At 49.6% G+C, this 16,189-nt stretch overlaps 8 protein-coding genes across 8 annotated transcripts; 3 read left to right on the forward strand and 5 right to left on the reverse strand.

Annotated features, from left to right (window-relative positions):
* Positions 1 to 590: 590 nt before the first annotated feature.
* On the reverse strand, positions 591 to 2,246 carry N7446_013091 (trehalose-6-phosphate synthase; the record flags this gene model as incomplete). The annotated part of the gene is made up of 5 exons (XM_058521833.1): positions 591 to 660; positions 719 to 1,061; positions 1,105 to 1,478; positions 1,542 to 1,911; positions 1,955 to 2,246. The coding sequence occupies 5 exons, from the start codon at positions 2,244 to 2,246 to the stop codon at positions 591 to 593; spliced, it is 1,449 nt and encodes a 482-aa protein (XP_058365310.1).
* A 494-nt stretch (positions 2,247 to 2,740) lies between these two features.
* Positions 2,741 to 4,074, reverse strand: N7446_013092 (uncharacterized protein; the record flags this gene model as incomplete). Its single annotated transcript, XM_058521834.1, has 2 exons — positions 2,741 to 2,921; positions 2,984 to 4,074. The coding sequence occupies 2 exons, from the start codon at positions 4,072 to 4,074 to the stop codon at positions 2,741 to 2,743; spliced, it is 1,272 nt and encodes a 423-aa protein (XP_058365311.1).
* Positions 4,075 to 4,751: 677 nt separating this feature from the next.
* N7446_013093 (putative nuclear envelope protein Brr6) lies at positions 4,752 to 6,442 on the reverse strand (the record flags this gene model as incomplete). The annotated part of the gene is made up of 2 exons (XM_058521835.1): positions 4,752 to 5,320; positions 5,368 to 6,442. The coding sequence occupies 2 exons, from the start codon at positions 6,440 to 6,442 to the stop codon at positions 5,001 to 5,003; spliced, it is 1,395 nt and encodes a 464-aa protein (XP_058365312.1). The 3' UTR covers positions 4,752 to 5,000.
* A 322-nt stretch (positions 6,443 to 6,764) lies between these two features.
* cwc26 (putative cell cycle control protein (Cwf26)) lies at positions 6,765 to 7,892 on the reverse strand (the record flags this gene model as incomplete). Its single annotated transcript, XM_058521836.1, has 1 exon — positions 6,765 to 7,892. One exon carries the CDS (start codon positions 7,890 to 7,892, stop codon positions 6,765 to 6,767), a length of 1,128 nt encoding a protein of 375 aa, XP_058365313.1.
* A 93-nt stretch (positions 7,893 to 7,985) lies between these two features.
* Positions 7,986 to 8,563, forward strand: N7446_013095 (MGMT family protein; the record flags this gene model as incomplete). The annotated part of the gene is made up of 3 exons (XM_058521837.1): positions 7,986 to 8,100; positions 8,158 to 8,284; positions 8,413 to 8,563. 3 exons carry the CDS (start codon positions 7,986 to 7,988, stop codon positions 8,561 to 8,563), a joined length of 393 nt encoding a protein of 130 aa, XP_058365314.1.
* Positions 8,564 to 9,128: 565 nt separating this feature from the next.
* Positions 9,129 to 11,066, reverse strand: N7446_013096 (serine/threonine-protein kinase; the record flags this gene model as incomplete). The annotated part of the gene is made up of 5 exons (XM_058521838.1): positions 9,129 to 9,569; positions 9,615 to 9,849; positions 9,897 to 9,969; positions 10,059 to 10,864; positions 10,912 to 11,066. 5 exons carry the CDS (start codon positions 11,064 to 11,066, stop codon positions 9,129 to 9,131), a joined length of 1,710 nt encoding a protein of 569 aa, XP_058365315.1.
* A 604-nt stretch (positions 11,067 to 11,670) lies between these two features.
* N7446_013097 (metallophosphatase domain-containing protein) lies at positions 11,671 to 12,779 on the forward strand (the record flags this gene model as incomplete). The annotated part of the gene is given in 3 exon segments (XM_058521839.1): positions 11,671 to 12,000; positions 12,023 to 12,156; positions 12,176 to 12,779. 3 exon segments carry the CDS (start codon positions 11,671 to 11,673, stop codon positions 12,777 to 12,779), a joined length of 1,068 nt encoding a protein of 355 aa, XP_058365316.1.
* Positions 12,780 to 13,498: 719 nt separating this feature from the next.
* Positions 13,499 to 13,950, forward strand: N7446_013098 (uncharacterized protein; the record flags this gene model as incomplete). Its single annotated transcript, XM_058521840.1, has 3 exons — positions 13,499 to 13,661; positions 13,743 to 13,842; positions 13,920 to 13,950. Exons 1-3 carry the CDS (start codon positions 13,568 to 13,570, stop codon positions 13,948 to 13,950), a joined length of 225 nt encoding a protein of 74 aa, XP_058365317.1. The 5' UTR covers positions 13,499 to 13,567.
* Between the last annotated feature and the right edge of the window lie 2,239 nt (positions 13,951 to 16,189).

A 16,189-nucleotide genomic window follows, 5' to 3' on the forward strand; every position in this document is an offset into this window, starting at 1 on the left:
AGAAGAAGCAGAGGAAGAGAAAGTCGAGGCAATTTATAGACGCGAGAGTTCAGATGGCAGCGCGCAGTTCAAATGGCGCGGTCCCATTGGTTCAACACGAAATATGAGGCCGGGAAATACCGAAAAAGGGAAGTGAAATTAGGCTTGAGAGGGTTAGAGGTATCGAATTGAGGGGTGGTGCCCTCGTTGGGTCCGGGGCTACATTAGGACGCAAATTCTTCGAGCTCTCCTGCGTGCAGATATTGTTCATCGTCGCTCAAATTACAAAGGCCGCTTTATAGTAGCATCTAAATCATATATTTGACGCTTCACAGCTGTATCTGATGCCGTGCGTGGATGGTCGATAAAATAACGTAACGTGGCTGAGAGGATATCGCGCAATTGCGCGCTGAAAAGTTCTACTATACATCTGATTTCCGCTTGGAACGCTGCGTTGTTGTCAGAAATACATCTGGGCATGTGATACACGGTTCGAACGCGTGTTTCTTGGGGATTCAATCATGATATTTCAATTTCAGCCCTTGCCTACTACGAGTATAAGATACCGCGTCCAAATCGCATCCTCCCAGCTTCATCCGGGAGGGAAACAATCAACAAGGATCTCCAGGTCTCCTACAGCGGTGGGACAACTTGTCGGTGAAAGTCAGACCCCATTTTGCGCTAGCAGGAGGTTAACAACTAACAACCGCAGCTCGATCGCAGAAAATAGTCGACATACCTCGTGTTCGTGTTGACGAAGTCCCGAAGACGCTCATACTTCTTTTTACGCTCCTCTGGGCTCAAATTGATCGCTGCAAAAATAGCCTCGGACATCTCAGTGATATTGGCTGGATGGAATGGAATACTACCTTCGGACATGAACGACGCCGCGCCGGCGAACTCAGAGAGGACGAGCACACCATGGCGCTCATGCTGGCAGGCAACGTACTCGAAAGACACGAGGTTCATTCCATCCCGTGTGGATGCGAGAAGACATACATCAGCTACAGAATACAATGCTGCGAGCTCGGTGAATGGGACGGAGCGATGCATGTAAAGCAGCGGAGTACCCTCGGGGGAGGCTAGCGGGTTAGTATGGCTCCAATCGTAGGGCAAAATACTAACCATGCTTTCCGTTGATCTTTCCGGCCAGGGTACATAGTTCGCGTTCGAGCTCCTGATACTCCTTCACATCCTCGCGACTCGGCACGGCAACTTGGATAAGAATGACCTTGTTTTCGAGTTCGGGGTGGTCATCTAGGAAAGCGTCGAAGCCTTTCAGTTTCTGGGTGAGACCTTTAATGTGGTCGAGTCTGTCGACGCCGACAATGACCTTGACACCATTGTATCTATCTTTCAACTTGCAGATACGTTCCTGGACTTCTGGCTTCGCCAGGGTCTCTGCGAATTTCTGGGGGTCAATGCCGACAATGAACTTGTCTACACAGACTAGGCGGTTCTTATATTGGATTTGGTTCCCAATCTCGGTGCGTGCACCGCTGGCGAAGTTATCAGGGTGTGTTGTTACATTGGTGCGGGGAAGAATTAGGGCTGACACTCACAGGAGACTAGCGCAGGTGTCGATGAAATTCTGCTTATACTCGTCGGTGTGGAAACCAATCAGATCGGATGACAACAGACCTTCGATAAGGTGTTTTCGGACTGGAAGGTTTCTCCAGAAGTCTCCTGCGGGAAAGGGCGTGTGGAGGGAGAACCCAATGGCGCAGGATTTACCCTGTTCTTGCAGGCGGTTACGGAGAAGCTCGGGCAACAACATGAGATGGTAGTCGTGGACCCAAATTAGGGTTCCACTTTTTGCTGCGTCGGCTATAGCATCGGCGAACAATTCATTTACTCGTCTATATGCTTGCCATGGTGTATCGTCGAAGCTTACACCAGACTGGTAATGGAGAATCGGCCAGAGGATACGGTCTGTAGGTTAGTGATGCTGCAATTATATTATCAGAAGGCTTACTCGAGAATCCATTATAGTGTTCCTGCGCCAATGTCTTGTCCAGGAATATGGGGATCGCATTGTGCTCTCCCAAGCTCTTGGTCACTTCCTCCCTGTCTGCCGGGTCTTTGAGTTCAATTCCGGGCCAGCCAAACCACTGGAACTGGGTGGACTTTGTTAGTCCCGAGAGAGAGGTGACAAGACCACCACTCGAGAGTGATGATTCAAACCCTCCTTCTACTCGTTTGATGAACAGGGGAAGGCGGTTGGAAACAATGATGAGGTTACTCTTGGGATCGCTGGTTGACTCCATACCGGTATGCAAAATGGAACTTCTATACTTTGCAAATAATGCTTGCAGAAACGGTATCAAAAGGCATATGAATGTGCGACCTGGAGCTATATCAATTATTTAAAGACTGAAAGGCGAGAGATTGCCTGCAGCCACGTCTTGCCCCAGAAATGGCAAATGGCAAATGGCAATTTACGTCAGTATGAATTTCAGTCTGTCTCGACCTTTGCTGTATATGTTTCTTTGGTGATGGGTTGGACTGAGCTAATAGATTTATCATTCTAGAAATATGTTGGTTCGATGATATTTTCTCTCTTTCGAGCCTTTATAGCGTGGTGTATATATATGGGAGAGGACACCCATCAACTACCGACTCGTTCTTACTTACTTCCAATGAGTGATTAATAAGAGTGGGTATGAACTGGAATTGTTTTGATATTTACTAATTAATTCATGATTTGTTGCTTATTTTGTTTCGTAGATGTCATCATGGCCATGTCAGGGCATCCACGGCCCTAAACGCCGGTCGCCTCCATCTGCTTCTCCGATTTGCCTCTTTGCTTCTGCAGAAATTTGACAGCAATGAAACAACTCAATCCAGCTGCGTATGCACACCCAGCAAAAGCAATCAAACCCCAATACTCTCCCTGGCAGCGGTGGATGATCTCGCCAGCAATCGGAACTCCGGTCAATGCTCTAATCGAAAATTAGCCATACAACTCTGAAAGATAATATGCGAGCACAAATGGAAGACTTACCCAAAGCTGACGATGGTATACACAGTTGTATAGTACCTCCCATAATTCTCAACGGGACACAATTCTCCCACGCAAACGGGGACAAGACTGATGTTACTCCCGCTCGCAAATCCAAACACAACAGAGAAGATAATGACAGCCACAACATTTCCGCCTGCAGGCATCCAAATGCCCAAAACAGCAATCAAACAAAGAATGTTTGTCGAAACCAATGTGTTGAAGCGACCAATATGATCAGCCACAATACCAGGAAGCCAACGTCCAGGAAACGAGCCCGCATTCAAAAAGACGACCGTCAGATACGACATCTTGGGAGAGATGCCACTCGCAATCGAATACGAAGCAATATACTCAAGCGGAATGAAGAAACCCCATTCAATAAAGAAAACACCACTAGTCGTCAAAGCAAGCACAGGATCCTTGAGAATAGTTAGATCAGGAAGGAATGCCTTAATCGACGGCGCGGACGAAACCTTTGGCGGGAAATTGGCACGAACAAGCAAACAACCAGGAATGAGCAGAATCAACGTGATAAGCCCAACAACACGACTGGCCCAAGCAAATCCAATCCTCGGAGCAAGATTCTCCAAAACCAAAGGGAAGATCACACCGCCAATACTCCCACCCGCCAAAGCAAGACCAGTAGCAGCCCCACGCCTCTTTATAAAGAAATGGCCAATACTCGCAACAGGCACAATGAAAATAAACGACGTTCCCATTCCACCCAGGATTCCAATAACAATAAGGAAATGCCAATACTCAGAACAAAAGCCCATCAAGACAAAAGCCAGAACGAGCAGACTGGATCCCAGCCACATCAGCAAGCGCGGACCCTTGATATCGAATATTGGGCCGATCTGGATACCGCAGAAGAAGACGAGGAAGTTGTAGATGCCAAATATCCAGCCGATCTGTCCTTCGCTTATGTGGGAGAGTTGGTGTGTTGAGATCCAGGCTTGGTATATTCCGATGCTGTTCATTAGACCCAGGCCGCCCATTATTGCGCTGAAACTGCCTGCCACGACGAGGTTGCCTGTTAGGCCTCCTTCTGGACACGAGGCTGGGCTGTCGATTTTCGGTTGGTGGTGCATTCTTTTGGGATTGGGTTGGAGTTGGAGTTGGTTTATGCAAGTAGATGTATGGATGAGGCCTATGCAATTGATAGAATAGATGGATGAAAGAATGGTGTATTTGGTACTTTTGAAAAGATCCCTATAAACAAGTCAATGTATGGATATAACGCCCGCCTTTAACTGTTCTACATAGTGGATAACTGCAAATTTTCACCAAGTCTTTTCCCTTGTCCTCGGCCATTTTGAATGCATCGAAGGCGTGGTTGACATTTGACGTGCAGTGGGACCGAACTGATAAAATCGCCGAAGGACAGTGTAAAGATCAGGTCCGGAACTTTGTTGTCAGGGGACATGCAGGCCCGTTAACGGATGGGCAAATCGGCGTGGTGCTATATTTCGTCTTGCAGGAATTGTATCGGAATATACTCGGGTCGCCCCGTGGCAAAGGCGATCTACGGGTTGTGGCCGCCGATGGCCGATGGCCGAGCCATCCGGCGAACGTGGGGCGACACGGCATCGGCGAAACTACCCACAGACTATATTGGAATGAGTGAAATACGCACAAAAGGGTTTGTAAATGCATGTGAATAGACGATCGGCCCAATAGAACTAGAGCTGGAAAGAATCCCATCGGCACATTGAGGCAGGTTGTTCGCCGAGCTATTCGCGGGAATTGTATGATACAATTATCTTCTGTTTCCTATGAAATTTTAGCCGGGGAAATGTTGAGACAAATGACAGGATAGAGGCTCATATAGCTCTCAGAGATATCAAATTGAAGAATTACAAGAAAAGAAATAACCATGACAATGGTATACAGTCCATAAAACAAAACAAAATCCAACCAACCCCGAACCCAGCAATCCTGCCGGTTATGCTGCCAAAACCAAACATTGTAAACCAAGACGCCACACCAAAACCAGACCTGGATGTCAAGCTGTGGTCTATGCAAACCTGCGCTTGGTAGGACTCGGTGTCCGGAGGTGCTGTTCACGATCACGGCTGCGCTCGGTGACAAAGTCCATAGACTTGGTATTCTCAAGCAGCATGGGCGGGTCTTGTTTCTCGCCGTAGTTCATGTCTTGGGTTTGCCGAGGGTCTTGTCCGTAGTACCCAAAGGCGGGGTTGTGGTGTAGCTGTGGATGCATGGGCTGCGGTTGTGGGGGTGCTGTGCGTAGTGCTGTTGCTGGAGACGGTGTCTGAATGAGCGGAATGACCAGTTGCTGACAACTGTGACTGTGGAAATCGTAGCCAGGAAGAATAACTAGGCATATGGTTAGCATAGTCCACACAGTCGAGGCAGAAGGGTACTCACAATCGCCTTCCAGCTGATAGGGTCAATGAAGCTATTGATGATAATCGCCATTGTATGCGCCGAGACTTTGGCACGGCCAACCTTTGCCGGGTCTCGATTCATGCACCGTTCCCAGTTCTCGCAGATTGTCTCTAGGGCTGGGGCCCGACTAGGTCGCCCACAGTCATTGTCGACGTAGCTCTTCGTGCATACCGCCATATCGGCCAAAATTGTATCGGACATTTCCTGCGCGGCCTGCTCAAATTCACCGCGGATCGCTGACACAAACCCGAACACGACGTACACGGCCAGAGAAAACAGAGATAAGTTGACCACCAGCTGGGCCCACCATGACAGAATGGCGGGAACATTCGGGTGTGCCTCGAGCATGCTGAAGAATTCGGACCAGGTTGACACCCGCGATCCTTGCAGTTCTGCCTCTTGTTGTTTCCCTTTCGCGACTTTTCCTGCCCTGTTTTCCCTGCTGTTGGGTTGGTCTAGCTCGCTCTCGTCGTCGCTTTCGATTCGTACTGTTCGGCCAAGTTCCTGATCCCTTCTCCGCCGCTTCTGTACCCTATTTTGAATAGCGTTTGAGTGGTGGGTCAGTCGTGGGATCCCCCCTCGCCCTGGACTAGACCGGCCAAGGAAGCTGAAATGCGAGCTTGACTTCCCCTTCTTGGAGGGCTGATCAGGTGTATCCTCATTGTCTGCGCATTCCGGTGATGACATGTTCTCCGGGCCGGAAGAGAAATCGACGTCGAATTTTCGCGGTGTCGTGAAAGCAGGCTGGCCGAATTTGGCCTTCGGGGAGAGAGGTGCGGATTGTCGGGGTTGATTGAAGAGGAAGGGCTGGGAGTTTGGTTGGCGGAGAGAAGGCAGCTGTGGCTTCGCGGGAGAATCGAATACACTGTGTGTTCCTGGGGGCTTGTCAGAGGGATTGATCTTGCCTGGAGTGACATCGTTCGGGCCATCTCCGGTGAAATACGAACGTTTCTTGTCGTGTGCTCCTAGATTGAAAGGCGAGTTGGGATCGACTGGGCCTCTGGATTGCCATTCAAAGTCCATTGGACTTTCTGCCGTTCGCCTGTCCATGTTTGCGACCAGTGTGGGAGTGGGTGAGGTTGGAGAGCGGGTAAGTTTTTGTTTGGGGTAAACATCCAACCGCAACCTTGGCAACTGGCCCTATACAGTAGACACAATAGGTCAATATGGTTCATGTTTTTTTCCCCTCAATGGATTATTTGAATCAAACAAGTAGTATTCCAGGTATCTGGACTAGTTATACAGCCCAGATCAATATCATACGCTGGACGAAGGGTCAAACTATTCTACGAAAGAATACTACTCGGACCAAAGACTGTAGAAACCATCCTGCATGAGGTGACCAGCACCAACAGAAACATTAAACAGACATTTATTCATCCATCTGCCACTGATAATCCAAAGCCTCAAACCGGCTCTTCTTATTCCTCGCCGCAAACCACTCCTTCTCAAACCCAGTAGACCGATCGACCCCATCCCACCGATGTCCAGGCCGAATGCCATACCGATTCGGCTGAAAGGCACCCCGATACAACGGTTTCCCAGAGACGCTAGACCCAGCATCCGGCCGCGACGTAAGGAACTCCGCGGCAGGATCATTCCATCGCTCCCGCGACCTGAGCTCATCATTCATAATATCATCATCGATCGTCCGTGCCACAGGCATAGACTTAACATTTTGCAGTTCCTGTCTCCGCTCTTCACGCTGCTGTCGCTGGACATCGCCCATGAGAGCTTCGCGCGCTTGTTCTTCCTTCTCACGCTTTTCCTCCTCGGCGCGGCGTGCTTCAGCGCGTTTCATTGCGACGTTGATGATCCGTCCGGACGCGTCACGGTAGATCGTTTCCTGGGTCTTTTCGTTTGAGGCAGTCGGATCGCGGTATAGTGCTTCTTCGGCTTTGCGCCTTTTTTCTTGCGCTTTTACCATGGCTGCCGTCTGGGCGGCTGTTTGGAGACCGCCTCGAGCACCGGATTCCATTCGCGCGCCCTCGTCGCCTTCATCTTCCTTTTCGATTGTTGGGCCGTCATCTTCTTCGGCGTCTTGTTGGGCTGTTCGTTCCGCGGCTGCTGAGGCGAGGATTGCGTCTGCGGCTGCTTGTTCGCTTTGTTCGCCTGGCGCTGGTCCGCCGATTGTTTTCCAGCTTGACTTCTTTGCGCGGCGAAATTCGGCGCTTTTGGCCGATCGCTCGATGTATGGGCTGTCTTCATCGTCTTCTTTGCTTTTGCCTAGTGAGGCGCGAATATCGGGCGGGTCATCGTCTGCGATGATGAGGCCGGAGCCCGCTGTGTCGACGGCTTTGGTCTTCTTGCGCTTCTTCTTTGGTCGCTCCGTTGCCGGGTCGGCTGTGAGATAGTTCTTTGCTAGGTATTCGGCGAGTGAGCCTGGCATGATCTCGTGGGGTTGTGTGTATGTCGGTGTAGAAGTGTAGGTTGAGCTCAGTGATTTATCGATTGATACCCGGAGGAATGTTTCCCCGAACTGTATGCTGCCTAGCGCCATTCTATGTCGCTGAGTCTCTCTTGACCTGTGGGAATGTGAGAAGAGTCTTTGGCATTTATTCTGGAGTCCTTTCTAGTTTTCCTCAGAGACATAATGCCCCGCTCAGAAGAAGCAGAGTGGTGGGCAAATGCGGTCTACGAGGCTATCCAAGAGGTCCCCCGGGGCAAAGTCACAAGCTATGGTCACATCGCACGTCTACTTGGCGAACGTACGGGTTAATTCCCATTAAATGTGTCTATATACTAACACTATCCCGTTGAAATAGCCCAGCGCCCTCGTCAAGTCGGAGTTTGCCTAAAGGTTCTCCCAGCGGCAGAGTCCGGCCAACACTTCAACTCAAGCAATGTACCCTGGCAGCGGGTAATCAACTCAAAAGGAATGATCTCGCATCGGTATGTGCATGTTTCAATCCTATGACCTTGTCTCAATCCAAGTTTGGTCACTCAGCCACGCTTCAAACACATGTTCATGTACAGGTACATGTACAGCCTGTTTAAACCACTGGCTAACAACAACGCAGTGGACCCGGCAGTGCAGCCCGCCAAGCCGAAGCCCTCGCAGAAGAAGGTGTGGAAGTGACTACTGACAGCATGGGGGAGATGTACGTTGATTTCTCGCGATATGGATGGTTTCCAGACCACCTCCCCAGCGAGACGAGCCAGCAATCATGACACAACGTGTAGATTGGGCATCCATGCATTATTCCTGGATTTGAATCAATGAACACTGTTTGAAGCGACATGCATATCTTTAAATCTTATTTACTCTTCGGGTCAGGTGGAAAGAGACGATGTAACGAACGAATATCGAATCCGTAGATTGGGACTTGTCTGGAATCTAGAATAAAGATGACATCGTACATCGAGGAGAGTAACGCACTAATGAGGCAACCTGTCCATGGTCTGGATAGTAAATGGAAGAGTCTATAGGGAAATATGAGAGGGAAGGGAGGTCAGACGGGAGGGGGAGGTCAAAAGCGTGGAGAGAGGTCATGAGCATACGAAAAACAAGCGCATCCAACCAACTACCAAGCTGAACCCAAAGAGTAGAAAGAAAGAGAAGAAGAGAAAGAATGGGAAACGAAGAGTGAAAGCACATAGAACCAACCAGCATCAATCCGTAAATGGAAAAGAAAAAAGATCGTTAAAACTCACATCATTGCCATAAGGGCATATCCGCAGAAAATCAGAGAAGTTTCCATCTAGACTAAGAAATTGGAACAGGAGACCAGACATTTCATCGCTGCTTCTTGACCTCAGTAGCCCAGCCTTCAATGCCCTCTCCGCGGGTTCCAGGGGGAATGCCTAGATCAATCCCATCCATCCCTGGTGTGTCCTTCATCCACTCATGAGACGACATTCCACCGGCATTGGCACGTTTCTCCGGTGACAGATCTAGCATGGGTAGTAGGAGTTCACTGATGCGCATGCTTTCTTCCATCGAGTAGTGGTACTTTTCTCTGAGGACATCGGGCAGGGCCCAGTGGCGGAGTCGATGAATGTTGCGCAGCTCACCCTTGCGATTGAAGATATCTTGGGACCATTTTCCAGACAGGCAGAGAGACTTGGGGAAGGGACCGAGGAGTTCAATGATCTGGGCAATGTGGTCGTCGTCTTTGCCATACTTGGTCCCTGATTGTGGGTCAAACAGGTAGTCTCCGGTGATCAATTCAAAGACCTGGACAGTTAGATATGTTCGCCTGGGATAGCGCATGTCACTTACCATGCATGCCATGCTCCACACGTCGGTACTCGCGCCCCATTTAGAACCCAGGATGACCTCGGGTGAACGGTATTGGCGGGTTTGAATGTCGTTGGTGAAGTGGTGGCCGACCCAGCAGGCGTTGCCTAGGTCAGCGATTTTGACGGAGATGATGTTGGCGTCAATTTCTTCTTCGGTGGACTTCGTAGAACCTTTATCAAGAGAAATGCCAGATACTTCTCGCTCCAAAAGATCACTATAGACGTTAGACGGCTGAGAGAGACAGTGGGGGTAGGGACGTACGCGGTCTTCTCGCGCTGGTACTGCTTCTCATCTTCTTCCTTGACGCCGAGCAGCTCTTTCATTGACGGGGTATCTGCAGGTACCGAATGAGTGTGAGTATGTGCATGTAGGCGTAAGAGTAGGCGCAACAGAGGCGCAAGAGAAGGCGTAGACAAAACTGACCTGTGTTTTCGTTGACCATCTGGCTGAGACTGCTATGGGAGTTGGACGAGCTATGTTTGAAGTCAAAGCTGCTAAAGCTGGTGTTGAGAGGACTAGGTAACGGCTGACTGCCGGTGATCAAGGTGCGCCGCCGTCTACGGCCATTGCGGTTGTCCTCTTTGGCTTCCTTCTTCGCTTCCTCCTTGACATGCGCCTTGACGATCTGCTCGACGTCGCCAATCTCGATCAACACATTCTCCGGCTTGAGATCTGTATGGATGATCCCACACTCGCGGTGCATATAATCTAGGCCCAACAGCACCTGCTTTGTGATTTGCTTGACGAGCGGCATCGGGATACCACGATGGTTCCAGCGCTTGATCAATCCCAACAAGTTCTCGCCAAGGACTTCAAACACCATGCAGACATGGACACCATTCGGTCCCTTGTGTTCAAACGAGTCCAACAGACTGACGACATGCTTCCGACCGGGGTGGGATGGTTTCGCTTGCACGATTCGGTTGAGGAGCTTGATCTCATCGATCGCGGTTTCGGTGTAGTGTGCGGCCGACCGAACGACCTTCAGCGCAACGTGTTTTCCAGTCGTGGTATCTCTTGACAACCAAACCGTAGAGAAATGGCCCCAACCGAGCTTGCGCACCACCACATAGCGGCCATTGTTGTATGTTTCGCCCACTGCGACCGGGTGGTATCCGCCCTTGCAGTAATCCTCAGAGTCTTCTTCCTCGGCAGTGGCCTCGAGTTCTTCGCCCGACGACGCAGATGAAGAGCGCGATCCGGGTCTGGAGTTTGGAGCGGCACCGGTGCTGGGAAGAGTTAGCATGGGCCAGCCCATCATGAAAACATCACATACGATTCAGTGGGGGTTCCTTCATTGGTGACGATGGGCTTCAAATCAGTGCCCTTTCTCCTTTTCTTGCCGCCATTGCCATTGGCAGCTGAAGTAGCGACACTGGCCATTTGTTTGCCCTTGTTGAGCATTGCTTTGGTAAGATCGACTCCCTCCATGGTGTGGAGATTTGAGAGGGAGAGGCGGGGCACGGCTTTTGGTTGGCTCTGTAGGAGGGCGGTGGATGAGTCTACACCGTCAAATATAGGGTGATATCCAGGTGGTGATAGTTGATCGTTGACAGCAGTCGACAGTAGCTGACAGTAGACAGTAGACAAGTAGTTGGTGTGTTGTCGACGGTTGACAGTTGATAGTCGACAGGGCAGTCGACGTGGGAGATGACGTCCAACACCCGTTGGGCAATCCGGTCGTTACCTATTAGGTATCAATCGCGAGATGATCAAAATCGAGAGAAGAGAAGTATTTCAAGATGAAAGTCCAAGATTGTCTCGGAAGTAACTCTCTTCCGCAAGCAGCCAGGTGGTGGCGAATACGCATCGAGTAGAAAATAAATAGCCTATAGCGTGATGACGAAGAACTTCATCACGTAGTATTTTATTATTTTATATACTGCGCTGGCTGTTACGTTACTTCCTGCATACATCGTTGACTACTCCATATACCTAGGTATATATCCTGCCAGTTATGCCTGACCTTTGCATCTCCTGATGTCACAGATGACTTTAGCTCCGAGGCATCTCGAACTTCACGTTTACAACCACCATGGGCCCCTTCGATCGTCGCCCAATCCCCGACTACTTCATCGCCTCGCCACTGGTAGCTCTACTCTATCCAGTTCACCAAACTCTCCTCCGTCTTCGCGGATCGCCTCGTCTCCCTCCACCAGACGCCCGCCCAATCCGCGTAGTCTGCATCTCAGACACCCACACTCTAGAATGGCCCGACATACCTGATGGAGACCTGCTCATCCACGCCGGCGACCTCAGCAACGATGGCTCCGCACGCGAGATCCAAGCCAACGTCGACTGGCTCCAAAGCCTTCCACACCCGCACAAGATCGCCATCTGCGGCAACCACGACAGCTACTTCGACGTACGCTCACGCCGAGAAGAAGACAAAGAAGAGCCAACCTCAACCGGCGCCCCCTTCGCCGCCGTCTCCTCATCCACCGCCTCAATCCACTCCCTCAACGACCCAGGCGCCTCCCACATCGACTGGGGCGACATCCACTACCTCCAACATTCCGCCGTAACCCTCACCTTCCCAGGCTCCACAGCAGCAACCCCAACAACCCCCTCAATAGCACACGCCCACGCTCCCTAACGATCTACGGCGCGCCCCAAATCCCCGCCATCGTCCCCTTCGGCCCCGAACACGCCTTCACCTACCCACCCCAACACGACGCCTGGTCGGGCACCATCCCTCAAGAAACAGACATCCTAGTCACCCACACCCCGCCCCAATCCCATCTCGACCTATCCCCCATCTACTCGACCGGCTGTCCAAACCTCCTCGCGGAATCCTGGCGCGTGCGCCCAGCGCTGCACGTCTTCGGCCACGTCCACGAATCTTCCGGTCAGGAACCGATCTTCTGGGACGAAGCCCAGCGCGGCTGGGAACGACTCTGTGCGTCGCGCCGCCCTCGCGCGAGACTTGGTCGCTTGGCTTCGTTGGCGGGTTTCCTGCGTGATTTGTTCGATCTGTCTGGTTGGGCGGATGCGGCTCGTGTGGTCGTCTATGGCATTCTAGGGATGGTCTGGGCTCATGTTTGGGGGGGGGAGAGTCGCGGTGGTGGGTGGATGGTGAATGCTGCTTGCATGTACAGCAGTAGTGGTAGGTTGGGGAACCCACCTAGGGTTTTTAATTTGTGATTCTTGTTCAGCGTGCATAGCGTATGGGTTTCGTTTCTTTATCATACCACACGCCCCATATAATGCTTGGGCTGTTTACTTTGGGGGATTCGATTATGCTGAGCATCTACTGGCAAGCTCCCAGGTGTTGCAGTACCCGGAGGAGTTGTTGACCTGCTTAGTATAGCAAGCAAATAGTTATAATTTCAAAAGTATATGATCGATCAAAGGGCGACGTATTAGAACCCAAAGTTTATGACAAGCCACATGTATGATGGTGATATAACAGCTTTATTCCAGCCGAGGCCTGGCTAAATGAGATCGCGCCCTTGTCTCTGCAAGCAACATGCTTCTTGAGCTACTCCAGGTAATTCCACCGTGATCCATGGATCATACAATAGCTAGTTAACCTAAGCTTGCCAGTAATAGGTCAAACCACCTAGTCAGTGGCCGCAGACACAAAGAGGAAATATAAATTGCACCACACCATTCAGCAACATTGTTAACTGATTGGCCCTCAAGAGCCAGGCCATAAAGCCCAACAGTCCAATCCCCTCGCCAAAGCAACCCCAAACATGTGCAAATGAAGTTGCATACAGTAGCGCATAGAATATATCCACCCAAAGCAATGGTTCGCAAATAGATAGCGTGTGGGTAAGTATTGGCGCCGAGAGATTTGACTTTCAAAGGAGGGGGTAAGGGCTGTGCAAGCTAGCCTGGGTATATAAACCGACTATCCCCTCGCGATCGATCTTGATCTTACTTTATACAGCCCTATCAACTCTATTCTACTTCCTCACCTCATCACCATGGATTTCCTCAAGAAAGCTGCCGAAAAGGCCACCGGCGGAAGCGAGCACAAGCAGGAGAACAATCAGCAAAATGACGACTATGTTGACAAGGGTATGTGATGTGACTTGTTTCATTGAATTATGTTCTATATCCACTGTTGTGGGCATGGACTAATATGATATCATATTTTAGCCTTCGCTGCCGGTGCGAAGAAGTCTGGTTACAACCTCGACCGCAACACCCAGGAGAAGGTCACTGATGGTGCCCGCGAGGCTTACGAGAAGTTTACTGGGTATGTGATTTGTTTTTCCCTTTTTGCTATTTCTTTTTGCTTCTAAGTGATTGCTGCTAACTGATATTTCGTTGTAGCAAGAAGGTTTCTGAGAAGATCTCCAACTAGAATAGGATTTAGCATACCAGATATGAATTTGATATGAGTGAATGCATATGCACCTATATAGATAGGATAATGTCCGCCGGGTAGGGCCTTTCCTATCTGGGCTGCGGCCGCTTTATGAGGGCGCTCAGGCTCAGGATCACTGACTAGATGGTAGCACGAGCGAGCTCGATCCAATCCGGTCACGTGTATGATGGCTATTTCGCGGCGTGCTTAGTAAGCGCAGAGTGCCTACTCGGTCATTGGTTGGTAACGCTTAGCCTATTTGGGTCGAAAGCTCCTATAACCCAAGTTATTTAGTATATCGGGGATTTAGAAAATATAAGATTATATCCTTAACGTGTCTTAATATTAAATTCGAACTTTAGTTCCTTAGCAATGTACTTTATAAGATCGGTATCAATAGGTGAATTAGGAAAGTCCGGCCGTAACTTAGAATTCGCTAGCTAGGATTCTGCGTGTGATGCTAACTAACAGTTTAGACCGTGCCCTTTAATACGGTATCTTAAAGCTTCTTTAATTCTTTACTTATTAATTGCTAGTCAATTGATATAGCTAGCCGCTTTTTTTGCTAGCTTTTGCTCCTCTAAAATGGGTCTGTGCTAGCTTGGCACGAGCGCATGATCAAATATATCACTAGCGGCGACACAATCGGGCTCCGCAGTCCCATCAGCAAGGATGACATTGCATTACTTGTCATGGTTATACAAGGCGGAGATTTCTCACACTTAAGTCGGGAAGAAAAAGGGCATAGAAATATCCCAGCCCCTATGCCGACTGGAATGGAGCGCCCCTTGTGACCGCGAGGTACACCCACAGATACCAATGGCATAGAGCATCACCCAGCCATCGTTCTCTTGTTTAATATCTTGATGAGAAGATCGCGCAGTCGCTGATTTGTTTCCCAAGCTGCCTACGGTCCGCATACTCCATTTCGCCCAGTTGCTTTCTAAGAGGCCTTGGACACATCGTTCTGAGCAAAGCATTGAGGAAACCTGTGTAATATGCGTTGTCATCATGCCGACACCGCTGGTTCCCAATTCCTACAGTCAACATACCAATTCGTTTTTCGGGTGAGGGTTCATCCAACCTTGAACATGCCATCTATCAACTGTTGCTAGCCTGGCCAATATTCCAGGGAATACAGAATTTCATGGCATGCGATACCTTTACCCCCTGGTAGTAGCTCTACCTTCATAGCCGAGTACCGGGATTTTTCCAACGGATGACACGTGGCAATTGAAGAATATCCACACTCACTTGGCAGCACATATTCTTCTTGATCACTTGGCACACGAAGAGATCGGCGAGCTGAAGCAAAAGCTGCTAGATGAGCTGTTCGGAATTCCTTCGCTCAAATCGTATTTGTTCCCTCCAATACCCCGGATCTAAATCGTACAGTTTATCAGGACATGTATCCTACATAATGTATCGGGCCGCCACCTCTTCCAGTCTCAGGCTAATGCCTTATGTCCTAGGCCTTATACAAACCTCCGGTATGTTAGCTAAGATATCAAGCACTGATAATCCTACCTCGCCTACTACAGCTAGCCTATCCATGAACACGTATGAGACCACACAAGCAGGCCTCTGCTTTAAAATGGGTAAGAAAAGTAAAATCCCTATTTAATGCGTGCAGGGGAGCTAATTGTAACGGATAACCCATCGGAGCATGATCGTAATGACTGGAAACCGCGCAATCAATCTATCACTTTGATGTTATGATAACCCACCGGATCCTAAGTAAATCATTCATAGGATCTAGACTCAAGGAACGAAGTCACCGTAAATTAGTTTCTACATTAGAATGTACTACAATTGATTCTATTTATTCCCCACTCTCTTATCTGATTGGCAGGATACCTACCGACCTGCGAAAAGGGTACTTTTTTACATTGGCGGGGCCCAATTTTCATGTCCCATAGTAAAGTGGAAGCCTTAATTCCCAGTCTGCCAGGCTGGAGCCCCCCGTAGTGTAGGATAGGAAAAGTAATCCTAACTATAGGACCGAAGTCCTATCGTAAAGGTATTCTATAGTGGGGTTTAGAAATTCATATTTAAGAATTCCTAGAGGACTGACTGTAAACCTATACTAACTAGCGAGGCACAGCGTGGTATAATTGTTTATACTACGTGTTATACACACTTTATATCTGTAATCAGAAATGGAAAAATAGAAAATATATTATGACTAAAGCATCCCAGACACTAATCTCTCTGGAAAGCAGGCTAGTTGCAAAAC

This window comes from Penicillium canescens (genome assembly GCF_028828765.1).
Source record: "Penicillium canescens strain IBT 15451 chromosome Unknown utg000011l_segment0_segment0, whole genome shotgun sequence".
Taxonomy (NCBI): domain Eukaryota; kingdom Fungi; phylum Ascomycota; class Eurotiomycetes; order Eurotiales; family Aspergillaceae; genus Penicillium; species Penicillium canescens.